This window comes from Microtus ochrogaster, linkage group LG10 (assembly GCF_000317375.1).
Source record: "Microtus ochrogaster isolate Prairie Vole_2 linkage group LG10, MicOch1.0, whole genome shotgun sequence".
Classification (NCBI taxonomy): Eukaryota; Metazoa; Chordata; class Mammalia; order Rodentia; family Cricetidae; genus Microtus; species Microtus ochrogaster.
Genome location: NC_022035.1, coordinates 4228664 through 4242127, shown reverse-complemented (window position 1 = coordinate 4242127; position 13464 = coordinate 4228664). Strand labels below are relative to the sequence as shown.

The following is a 13464-nucleotide window of genomic DNA, read 5'->3' as shown; positions in this document are numbered from 1 at the left end:
TCCTTCCTTCCTTTTATCCCTCCCTCCCTCCCTCCCTCCCTACCTCCCCACTTTCCTTCTCTCCAGGAATGTAGCGAGTAGATATTCTAATTTTAAAGGTTCGTTATTCTAAGTCACGTGTGGAACACTTTGATGCTTTACATAATATATATTCTAGAACAATCATGCAAGCTTATGCACACAGAAAAGCTTTGATAGAAGAATCCCCCAAACTATCCATAAATAATATCACCCCTTATATCAGTTAAAAAAACACACAGATGGAGCAAATTTGAACATGGTCATTTATTTTATGCAGTTGTGTGAATCCATTGTTTAAAAATTCTCAAAAGGCACTTTAAAAAACATTTAAAAATACATATTTTTCTGACTAACGGTGATTACTTAAAATAAGCAAGTCACCAGACATTTTTAAACCCTTCATTGACACTATTACTTTAAATACTTTTTAAATTCCAAAACACAAACATTCAATGTATAATACAGCGCACTGCTCAGCAGTGAGGTTAGTTTCCCTCTAATATTACACTTCACGTTGATCACTCACTTATATCGCCTTACTCACGCTTAACAAATGTAACCAAAAAACTCGGGAGGTAAGGGAGTTTAAACGAAGCACATTCAACTCTCTAATGCTGCTTTTAAGTCGCTTCGCTAAAGAGACTATGAAGTTCTCATTTCAATCACTGTTAAGATTTCAATACAGCTTGGTTTATAACTGTAAGTCATCTTTAATCAACAGAGGTTAGTGTGAAATATACCACACAGCTTGTCTATCACATTTCCCATGTATGTTTCTAGCAGGCCTAATATAAATCAAGTGAAATGAAGTCAATGTATTTTCTTCTTTTCTTTTAGAAGAAGTAAGTAACTTTACTTCCTTTAACTACTGATGTAGAATTGTTTGAGGTTGTACACGGTCAATCAGGGCAAGTAGCCCAAGAGCCAGCAGACTACTGTTGTATATTTAGTCTCATGGGAAACCTTAATGTAGGAATAAAACCACCACAGATGATAGGCGTTCTGGTCACCCAAGTCAGCCACAAGGAGACAGCACTATAGGGAGCTAAAAGTGGAGGTTAAGCATCAAGGAAATATCTAATACAGAATAATGACCTCATGAACCGAGAATGCAAGGAAACAGGTAGGAAGGAGCTAACAAACCAGTGAGGATGTCTTTCAAGTACAACAGGGTCTCCATCTGGCAATGCAGTCTGACAGGATAAGAGGGTAAAACGATGCCAACTCAAGAAACAACTATGAAAATAACCAATCAGCAAACCCAATCACTACAACTCAAAACAGTATGAACTGGTCCGTGACTTATTTTGTCATCCTTTGTAGTAGCAAACTGACCTCTGAAATTCAGATACGTTCAAACCGTCCAAGAGAGTTCAAGTGGGATAAAAACCTGCTTTATGTCTATCAATTCCCACTAGAAAAACAAGCATATTACTAATAGAGACTTTATTTATTACTAATAGAGACTTTTTTAAATCTTATGCCCTGAAACCACACTGCAATCAATTATTCACATGGCAGTGATCTTAATCTAAAAGATGACAAATAAACCATTATCCCCTAAAGTCTTGTTTAATGTGCTCTACCATATACTTGGGAGAAAAATTCTGCTTCATTAGATCATAGGATAGGCGAACCATCTTTGAAAATGACAAAACTTAAGTTGATGGTATGAATTAGAAAATTCTTGGCATATTATAAAGTAGCATTTTCAATTTCTACTGCAAATTTTTAGCAACCAGTGGACATTTTCCATATTAATTTATAGATGTTTTAATGAATCCATATGTACATATTAGTACTTACTGACCCCTTTCTGCTTAGTGTGAAATGACTAAACTTGGAGAATTGCAGCTTTTGAGGGTCCTGATAAGAGTCACTATAGGAAAATTAGGAATTTTGCCAAAACCAATGGTGCATGGGCCCTTTAAACTCTCTAGCATTTTACCTTTAATATAGTATGGTCCTGGACTACACTGATTTAGACATGTTTTAGTCTTTGAAAAAATGCCTCTATCCTGGGCAGAAATCCTGAGTGTTCCAAAGACTATTTGCACCAAAATCATGTAGGTAAACAGGTAATGGTTCTCAACATGGGATTAGTAAGACTAACTTTAGGAGTTCTTTAAATGGAACTGCTACCCACTATCCTGGAGTTTCTCACTTAGGTGGTCTGGGCAGGGTGGGAGAGCCACAACAGGCTACCAGCAGTGCTAATTTAGTAACTCTCATTAGAAGGTATCTGGTTATGAATGTATACTTCAGGGCCTCATGCTCAAAATCAACACTGGAGATCTCCATCTCAAACTCCAGGTAAGGGTGTGAGAATCACAATTTATGAATCACTATACCAATTATGTTGTTTGACCACTTATTATTGGCTAAAAGTACCAGATGTTATATAGCATTCATATGTCTGTGTATATACATATCTCATTATTACATACATACATGTATGTATATGTATGCATGTGCATATGTATATACATATGTGTGTACATACATGTACATGTATGTGTTTATATATATATAAAACTAAGCCTAGAGCTGACATAAACCCCACACAGGTCTGGATCATAAATCCCGGCCTTCTTGCTATCACTGTGAGTGGAAACATGAGTTCTCTGAGCCTTACTTTCCTCATCTACAACATGGCCTGACACCCATCTTGAAGTTAACACAAATGCACAGAATGGCGCAGTATCTGGCACACAGCAGGCACCAGATGGATACTATATGTTATGTAAATATCTCCTTCAAATCTGATTTGATCATCTCATTTACCTAAATCAAATTATTTATACTCCAAGGTAACAGAGTAAAAGCTTATACTTAAAACCATGCCCTATTCTGGGCCAGAGAAAGTTCTAACGACCTTATCTCTATTCATTTCTATAATTCTCATTAATATCCTGTGAGGTAGGTAGTGTCATTCTCCCTAATTTTTAGATGAGGAAATCGAGGCACAGAAAGACTAAGTAAATTGTTCAAGGTTACACAAACAGTGATGGAGGAGGAACTTAGGCCAGGCTTCTTGGCTCCACAGCCCAGGCTGCACAGCAGCATTCACTTCCTATGAGCAACTGTTAGCAAAGAGGAGTAACACACATGGAACACAGGTAAAGAGCTGCTCAGAGAACAGAGGAGAGAGCCTCGGGTATCGGCAGATGGCACAACCATGAGAACAACTCAAACCAAGTTAATTTGTAAAGTTGGTTTGATTTTCATCATGTGGACAGAGTGATCCGTAACTAGCCAACGATATATAGCCACCCCTTCAAATATATCATCTATAGAGGTTATGGTTTTGGCACAATAAATATAAAGTGTATTTATTATTTAGCCAGATTACAGAGTCAGTGGTGTAATAATCATGCAAAATTAGCATAAGAAATGTAAATTATTCAAAATTAAAAATAATCTAGGGGAAAATCTGTAAAATATTCTGTTCTACACTCAGTATTGCTAATGACAAAAAGAGAAGTTCTCTATCCCTCAGAAGTACTCTGGAGTTAGGACGGTCCACACTGCTTCTGACGCGGTTTCGAATGGGGCTCTGCTGTTAGGACCACAGCACGACAATCATCTCCAAGTGAGAATTTAGCATGACACAAGTTGTAATTTACAAATAAAATAGACGACAGTTTAGTTTGTCTGTGTTCTTTACTTGCTAGTATTTTTAATTAATTCTGGCCAAAAGCCACATTCAAAATTTTTGCCAGTGTTAACAGGCACATCAGACATAAAATTAATTTAAAAAGTGCTTTAAGCAAGTTATGAAAGGCACAACAAATTCCATCTCCACAGGATGAAAATAAAAGGAACAATAATTTATAGTTGGAAAGACTTTGAAATAATCTATTTAAAATGCCATTAATAATTCCGGAGAGTGGTACCAATACAAGAAAAGCTTGTCCAAACAGCATTAAATCTAATTAAGTTACCCACAATTAATAATGGGTGAATTTTGGAACAGAATATTATTAAATGCATGTTTTATAGAATGCTGTCAATGCTTTGAGTAAATAAGCATGACTAGTGAAAATGGTATTCAAGGGTCAGACATTTAGAAAGGAGACAACAGGGACTTGGTACAAGGTTGATGCTATATAGAACTAAGTATATACTGTAGTCAAGGCTCAGAATAATTGGAAAACGTGGTTTATTAGTGAACTTCAGGGGGCAATCTTATTCTATTTCTTCTTGAGGAAACACTGCCAATTATAAGTCATACAATCACAGCAAAGTTTTCAGGCGGCAACTGGGAGGCTGGTTTGTATCATACACGTGAGCAGAGTGTATATTGAGCGACAGTATTTCTTTCTACTTTTAAGGCAGATCTGTTCAGCATTGTGTTCTCACGGTGCGGCGTAGTAGGTGATCACAAACGGAACCCCTCCAGCTCTAGTGACAACAACACACACTGTCAGGAACAGAGGACAGAGCCTTTCTAGCTCTTCTGTTACCATTTAAAACACAAATTCTTCATATATATTTATATTTATATATTACTGTATCAAAACACATTTTAACAGACTTCACAGCTCTTTAAATGCTTCAGATTATAGTCATCCATTGGAAAAAATTCTATATGGAATATTCACTTCTGATCAGTTCCTCACTGGGATTTCAGGATTCTGTCAGAAAGGAAGAGGTCCTTCAGTGCAATGTAGACCATTTGACCTCAGTCCACTCACGGTCTTCTTTCAAGGTTGCTTAATTTTACTTTTGTATCTTCGTTTTTGTTCGCTTGATTAATCTCTTTTAGTATATCCTCAGGTAAGGCAGGCTGATATCTGTATAAGTAGCCATATGGACGAAGATGATAAACGAGGTATTCTAATTCATACATAGTTGTCGAATCAACATAGTGAAAAGAAACTGCAATATCAGAACAGCAACCAGGACCCTAAAACACCAGAAGCAGACAGTGTTAGTAAGGGCACAGTAGCACACATCCACACATTCACACCAGTTACAATCTGAAACATCAAAGCTTGAGGGAGAAGGCAGGGGTGCCTAACCCATCAGATGGTATAAGATACCAACAGTTCTCTCCCTTCCCAAGAATTTAAAACCAAATAAACCTGGAACTATCATAACACTTTCAACTAAAACTGTGTTTTCTTATTTTTGGTGCTTAACCATTTAAATTCTTGATTTTTTCAAATTAAAGGGGGAGCTGTATAAAGAATAAGGCTTTATTTGTCTGGCGTTTTTAGTGACTGGCTCAAATACTGTTCTTAAGCATTATAAATAAAATACAGTAAGCAAAAATGAAAATCTACGTACTAAAGAAAAAACAAAGTAGCCCCTTGTGGGGGACTACAAGTTACTTGAAGACTGCATGACTTTCAGGGGAGTAAAATCATCAGCTATAACACAGCAGTAGAGCACGAGCCTGTAGCTGTGAAGGCTTAGGTTCAGCACTGAAAACAAACTGTCTACATTTTCATATATGCTAGTTAACGTCTTGGCATTTTCATTAAATTAATGAGTTATCTGCAAAGAAAGGGACATCACAGTTGCCAAAACACTTTCAGAAGCAAAGAGAGGGAGAGTAATACACACTGAATGGTCTAAAAACTTCTTAAAGTAAAAGGTTCAAACCAATACGCCCAAATCCCAAAAAAGGCAACAGCACCACAGTCAGATCCCGACCCTCCCATAGGTGATGCTATGGTAGACGATGAAGCTGCACTGGACGAGTCTAAGAAATGATCCTATGATTCGGAGAAATCGGGAGCTCTCCATCTCAACTGTGCGTTGTTTCAGACAGACTAAAGTTAGTGTAAAAAAAGAAATACCTGAAATAAAGAGTAAACTACATTTTGTCATTTCTGAACTACATAATTCTGACCAACCGATCTAACATCTTAAGTTGCTACCTAAACCACTCTGCGGGCAGGTGCAGTGGCACAGCTCTGAAACCACAGCACTCAGGACCTGAGGACCACAGCAAGTTCAAGGCCGGCCTCCTTTCTCACAAGAAACAATAAAGACCAAAGCAAAACAACCCAAAACTCCAACACAGCAATAAAATTTGTATTCTTAGTGATTATTACAGAGAAAAATATGTGTATTAAGAAACTCTTTAAAAACAGTAATTCACACTGCAAAGGGAAAAATTATTAAAACATTTGGTTTCATTCTGTGTGTTTTAGAACCTTCTGATAAGTTTTATAAGATTTATACAATTTCAATACTTGCATTTGTCTTAGAATCTTCAACCTAATAGAATACATTTTTCTAAAGACAACATTTTGCCACTTAAAAGCCACTATGATTCAAGTAGAAGATACTTTATTTTGTTCCTATAAAGCACACTGTTAAATAGGCCCTCTTTTTACTCTTAGAAAGAAGGAAGGATATTCTACTGTTAAAATATGACAAGCATTGTGTGCTTTTGCTGCTGCTATACATGTATGGAATATCTGACACTCTTTATGAAATACTGTATGTATCAGGGTATATCTGTTACATGATTCTAATAGTGAATTTGAATATATTTTTATATGGGAAGAGGTTCAGAACTTAAGATAAAACATCAAGTTTCCTTATAGCAAAAAGAAAATGTACACCATTTGGAAATACTGGCTTGGAGTGGTACCCTGAAGTGTACTATTAATATGTTAGGGCCAGAAAAAGGATGCATAAAGAATTACTGACTTGCTTCAGGCATTACTAATCAATAAGTCTGAAAAGCAAAGTTTTATAATCCTAGACTCATTAAGTAATTCACTGTACTGGTGCTTATAATGGGCATATAGGGTTTCTCCTATCAGCAGCAAAATTAATTATAGAATATTAATATATTAAATTGTCACAAAGAACTCAGATGAAGAGAGATAGATCAATGTTAATATATATCATGTGTAAAAGTGGAAATTTGTAAGAAGATGTATGTGCTATAATTTGATTTTAAATCTACAAAACAATGCTGACTTATTGATACATGTACCAACATGTAGGGAAATATGAACGCTCGCTCACATGATAAAAACTAACATTTCATTCTTGGCAGTGTGTAGCTCAGGGAAAGAGATAAGAGAACTAGACTGGAAGGGTGCACTGGCCTCCACTGTCTATAAGACTGTTGTGATGAAATATCTGAGACAAGCGTGGCAACAGATTTCTACTGGGTAAAGTCGGATGTGTACATTGAGACAGTTCAAAAAGGACAACGTAACTCAGGCACAGCTGTGAGAAACACACACTAAGATACAAACTAGAGCCATACTTATCATTAAAAACCGCCATAGACTATAATACACGGTAATTACAGGTAAATGACAGACAGATCACACCATTTTACAAATGAAAAAACTGAGGCCCAAAGATTAGCCAAATCTTGTACATCACGATTACTCAACTATGAAGTGAAGAAGAGGATCTTTACCCTGGTAACTAGAAGGCTCCTTATTTAGATTTTTACATGGCTTGCTGGCCTTACCCAAGTTTGGTTCCAGGTCTCCTCCGTATGGTTGCCCAGCCCATTTCAGGTCACACTGTGTCCTTGATTAACTTTAGTGCTGTGGTTCTCCAGTTCTTCATGTTGTAGTGACCCCCAAACATAAAATTATTTTCACTGCTACTTTATAACTGTAATTTTCCTGCTGTTATGAATATAATATAAATATTTTTGGAGATAGAGGCTTGCCAAAGGGGTCACAATCCACAGGTTGAGAATCACACCTTTCTAAGTGTGCCTATTCGGTAGCTCTTTGGGTAGAAGGTAAGAAAACTGGAACTTGATGTACTGACTTCTCTAAGCTAGTGGCTGGCATACAAAAGATGTCTACTGAATGACTGGCTAGGACCTCTACTCTCATCTGCTTTGCTATACTGCCGGTGTATACATTAAAACAAGTAATACTAACTTCTGGACTTACCTCTACAGGAGGATAATAGTTGTAGTTCCAGTACCAAAATGTTTTCGGTAGATAACCTTTGATCAAGTGGTGTTCTGGTACAAATGGGTGGAAAGTTTCTTTTCCAGTGGTGTCTCTGGAATCTCCAGCTTCTACGTTTATAATTTCCATGCACCTTCCCAGGGCTAAGTCTTCAATGGAGGAACTATGTGTGCATTTCTCTGTTTTAAATGCATCTACAAATCTTCTCAAGGCTTCTTTGCTTAGTACATATCCTGCTCCTCCACTCATGTAGCCCTGCTTCACATAGGGCTTAAACCTTCTCCCAAAGTAAATGGGTTGTTCAGGGTTATACTTTGACAGAAGCCATCTCAGATTGTCCAGGATGACATATGTGTCATCATCTGCTTTCATAAACCAATCAGCATCTTCTAAATAATGGTCATACACATACTGAAAAGCTTTAATTGTTTTCCAGTAGAGCTGCTCTCTGCCTTCTTTGGTTTTCAATCCCACAGTAGGGAAGTCTTGATTTTCTTCTGAACTCATAAATAATACTTTATTACAACGCTGGGCCCATGTAGCTTTGACATGTTTGGCCTTTTTCTCTAGATTTTGAGGGCTTGTCATAACCCAACAAAGAATTTTAACTTTCTGATAGAGGTTCTCAGCAATGTCCGTGTTCTCATCTATCAAACAAACATTTTTAAGAGTTACATTTCTACAGACATAAAATCCTAATAAATCATACCCAAGAAACTTTTCATAAATTATTTCCAAGGCTCTATTTACCCATCTGTTATTAATGACCTTGAGAAAATACAACCTAAAATACACCCTCTGGGAAGTTGGTTGGAAGTGCAGTAGTGTAGCATGCTCCACTGCAAACCCAGCAATCTATATTCAAAGACCATCTCACATACTCTTGCTACTTAACACTACAAAGAAAGTAACAGAACATTCTTGGGAATTTCTCATTGCTGTGAATGGGTTTCTAAAAGACAGAAGAATAAAGAACAAAACAAAGCTATGCTGCTGAAGTCACTTCATTTGAAGGTCATGAGTCAATTGTTACGAATTTCAACAAGTACCCTAAGGTGTTCTTGAAGATTTTCATGCTAACATCAGCTGAAAGCATAGGAGTTAATGTAGGGTTGAGATTGCTCAGATAATACTAAGTGCGCTTCATTCCAAAATGCAAACCCAGCAGTTGGAAACAGAACAGAGCAATGGGCAGAGGTCTGAGTTCTGAAATTATCTCAAACAGTGTCTCTGTAAGCTATTGTTTGCAAAGACATAGGTGGCTCACATCACAATATACAGCTGAATACCATAACCATCAAATGAGGTTTGATAAAAATGCCTACTGCCCACAGTAGTGTGCTTAGGAACTTAAACTGACCCATAACCTAGGTGTAAACAATTCTCAAGCTGTCAGCCCACAATATGAGCATCACTGGTCTAGAGGAAGGGTTCAATTAGAAGATCTAGACTAGGGCTTCTTAAAAACATATCTTTCTTCTTTGAAAGTTGTATACATTTATACAGTGTACATTGGTCACCCACCACTATATCTTTCCAACTCCCCAGTGTTCCACCACTTCTTCCCCCAACTTCATGTCCTCTTTTTATTTTTATTATTATTAATAACTCAAGTTTAATTAGTACCATGCATATGTACATAAGTGTGTGGCCATAGAGTGGGCTTTTAAAATGAGATGTGGTGAAGTACCAATATTTATTTCCAATTGTTAGAGGCCTATAAACATGGTAAAATTAATCATTAGAAAACTCTTAGCTTTGGAACATGTACAATGCAAGCCCTCCACCTCTATTTTTAGATCTAGACAAAATCAGTTTGCAAATCCCTGCTTTACTTCTGATTTCAACACTTGTTTAGTTACAGACCAGTGCATCTATAAGCCACACTCGATAAGAACGCATCAGTTAATCCTAAGAAGTCTCACCTGTAGAAGATTAACAATGGGGTGGTGTTAGTGAAGTGACTAGAAGAGAACAGAAGGAAAGGTGAGGGGCCATGAAAGAATGCTCGTGCCATGGAATACAGGAACTCAGTCCAGAGGAGCAGGCGACTGCAGTCTGCGGTTAGAAAGCTTCCACTGCCCATGGAACTAAGAAATCAATCTCTTAGTCACACAGACACACCAAAATGGACAGCAAAAATGGTGCATACGGGACGAGATTTATCCCCACAACTGGGGGCTGGCAGACCCTTTCACTACTTCATTTATTAGTTTCTTTGTACACAACAGCTATATCCCAGAACAGAAAGTAGAAATATGAAAGAGAAACATTTCTTGCCGGAACAGAATTCACAGCTTAGCAGGGAACTTCACAAGCAAACCAGTAATTGTTGTATAGTAGGAAATGCAGTGGTAGAAAGATTTTTTTTTAATAAGATACATTTAAGTGTATGGGTGTTTTTGCCTGTATGCATGTCTGTAACCACATGGCATGAAGTGCCCAAGGAGGCCAGAAGAGGGTATCTGATCCTTCTGGAAATGGAGGGCCCCTATTGTAAGCCTCAGTTTGGGTGCTGGAAATCAAACCCAGGTCCTATGGAAAAAACAACTAGTACTCGGAACCACTGAGCCATCTCTCCATCCAGTTGGACAGACGTATGCTTAAAGCGTCCTGAGTGCTGAGGGAAAAGAAAGTGTGGGGACTATGAGATGAGAGCAGCGATCTACGGATGTGGGCAAAGCAGAAGGAGAAATGAAGTGGCTCCAGAACGGACATGCAGAACAAGGAAGGGCCTTCAGGAAAAGCTCACTAAAGGAAAGGACAAGAAGAGGCAGAGGGAAACTTAATCAAATATTGGTGTGTGTAGGTAGCTGGAAGCCGGTCTTGGAGAAAACTTACTTGGACTAAGAGCGAGAGATTTTGGAAATGGCAATGTAGAACTGCTAGAATTCAGTAGTAACTGGAACCAAGTGAGATGAATAAGGACTGTCCCACAGTTTCACAGTTCCCAGCTCACAGCAACAGTGCTAGATAAAGGAGAAAACATGGAAATGCTGTTCTGGAAGTGGGGGGGGGGGACCTAGGAATTCAATTTATACAGTTTTGAGAGGCTGAAGATAAACTCAGTAAAGAAACAGCAGAAACGAACGTTCCAAGAACTGGTGACATCAAACAGACAGAGCTAAAGGACAGAGACACAGAGAAGGGATATACAGAAGACCCGCCTGAGAAAAGTTTGGTTTCAGGGATAAGAACCAGGATAAATGAAGCCACTGTAACATCTACTCACTATCCTTACTTGTATACCTCTTCGACCCTCAAAAAGAAAAATGATTAGTTAACCACTGACTAATGTGTAAAATATATACACCTTATGTGTTTCTCTAGGGTATCAAACCCCAAACAGTTTATATAAGAAAAATTCTCAAAACTTCTATCATGGTTTATGAACCATATCCATTTAAAATGATTAACTTCTTAAATAAATCTTAGGTTTTTCTCCCAAGACAAATGAATCAAAAATCACCTTAATATCTGACACATAGGGTTCATTTCAATCAACAGTTGTAGGCAGCAATACAATGAGATTTATGTAACTTCCCGGCACATTCAACAGTCAAATACTTCTTACAACACATACTTTACCTTTATGTTGGCTAGAGTCTGCATTGAAGTCCACTTGTCCCTTGAGGTGACTGTGTCCATTATCATCTAAATGTCCAGCATGAGGGTCATTATGAAGCATACTAGGCTGGGTGTCACCTTCCTCTCCCAACAAAATACTGAATAGTTGAGAACATAAAAAAAATCCTATTGCTGATCCACAGAGGAAGATTAAAAAATTCAGCCAAGATTTAGAGGCCATTTCCCGAGAGTGTATTTCTGCAAAAGAATAATAATAATTAGTAAGAAATAATAATTTAAAAATTAGCATCCTGTTATAAAAGTGTAAAGCGATCTACATTATCAAGAAAAAACATCCTGAGGTTTAGTTTTCAGGGGCAGTTGATACCTATGACTCTATCTGTGTGGCTTCCATGGTCCTGTGTGAACAACTGTAAGCTCTGTCGGCACAGAGCTGGGGTCTCCTCTCACCAGACCCGCCATGAGCCAAGCTTGTTTGCAGGATCCCTTCCAGGCTCGGCTCTCAAGTCTAGCTAGCGCCTTCACTTTTGTAGCCATCCCCATTGAGATGACTCTTCAGTGTGGAGTAAGCAAACCCTGGGAAGAGCTAGAAACAAAACGCTCCAGGCTTTGTGAGCTACATACTGTCTCTTTCCTCCTGTTCTTTAAAAGATGGAAGAGCCAGGTCTCCTGAGTTGGAGAGCCTGGACAGGAGCGCCTGCTCCCTCTGAGAAGCCAGGGCGGCCTTCGGGGAGAGAAGGCTGAAGGGACCAGCAGCACTTCTGAAAGAAGACTGGAGAACAACTGGTGGTCTTGAAGAAACACCACGAAGATGAGATCAAGCACCATGAAAGAGAGTGAGCATTTGTAGAAACAAGTAAGACGAGAAATCTAAAACATTAAGATAATTAAATGCATGTGGTCCTCCATAGGATGGCCTGTATGATTGCCCACTTCTACAGAAATACATAATTCTGAGTAATTAATATTTGGTCTGTGTGCTACTAACAGATAATCAATTATCAGCAGTTTAAAAAGTGTAAAAGTCATCCGGCCTGGGATGACTAGGGAAGGGCTAGAGTTAGAGACAGCAAAGTTTTGGGACACAGGCTCTTGCTCCAGGAAATGAAGTTTTATCTAATTGCATTCATGCCCATTCCTCCATTCCAAGCAGAGCTGATAGTTGCAACAGAAGCAACAGGCACAACAAAGCTTTTCGTAGCCCTGAACAAAAGTTTGCTGCTCCTGCTGCAAATCTTTGTCTCACAGAACTGCTGGATGCTGACTCTGACCGCTCAGCTGGCACTGTTAACACACTGGCTCACAAAGTCCTGCATAGCATCTGAATGTCATCAGATTTAGCACAGTGCCTAGAACATCAGGGGCTCATAGAATACTCACTGAACTACTTCACAACCAAGTTACTGCAACAGTTTGTTAATAACCAATGAGGGTAGCCTTAAGTATAGAATTTCCCCTTTTCCAAGAAAAAAATTAAAAATGCTAAGCATTTACCATATGCTAAGTACTCCACACATAACTTCAGTTTTTATTCTGACAATGATCGTTTTACAGACAAGAAAACAAAATTTAAAAAGTCAGCCTTGGGAAACAGTTTAACAGTTAAGAGCCCTTTGTTGCAAAATCATGAAGATCAGAGTTTGGATCCTACGACCCAGGTCTAGAGACAGAAGTGCACAGAGAAGCAGAAAATACCGATGGAGAAACTGCAGCAAGTCATCCAGATGATCCAGCTGTGGAGACTGCCGAGGGGCTACATCACATAACATTTTCAGTGTAGATGAAACAGCCTCATACACTGAAAAAGATGTTACAAGAGACTTTCACAGATAGAGAGGAGATGACAATGCTGGCTTCAAAGTGTCGTAGATTCTCTTTAGGATTATACCAAATTTACTCTCCCTGCATTGTGTGACCTGCTTCTCAGGAGAAAGGCTCCTTT

At 38.4% G+C, this 13464-nt stretch overlaps 1 protein-coding gene across 1 annotated transcript in view; it reads right to left on the bottom strand.

Annotated features, from left to right (window-relative positions):
• Nucleotides 1-4169: 4169 nt before the first annotated feature.
• Nucleotides 4170-13464, bottom strand: part of C1galt1 (core 1 synthase, glycoprotein-N-acetylgalactosamine 3-beta-galactosyltransferase 1) — a 29666-nt gene continuing 20371 nt past the window's right edge. The window contains exons 2-4 of the mRNA XM_005363712.3: nt 11523-11759; nt 7914-8581; nt 4170-4930 (exon numbers count right to left, since the gene is read on the bottom strand). Coding sequence (XP_005363769.1) covers nt 4715-4930; nt 7914-8581; nt 11523-11742 — 1104 coding nt within the window. The 5' untranslated portion in view covers nt 11743-11759 and the 3' untranslated portion in view covers nt 4170-4714. The remainder of the gene's footprint in view (nt 4931-7913; nt 8582-11522; nt 11760-13464) is intronic.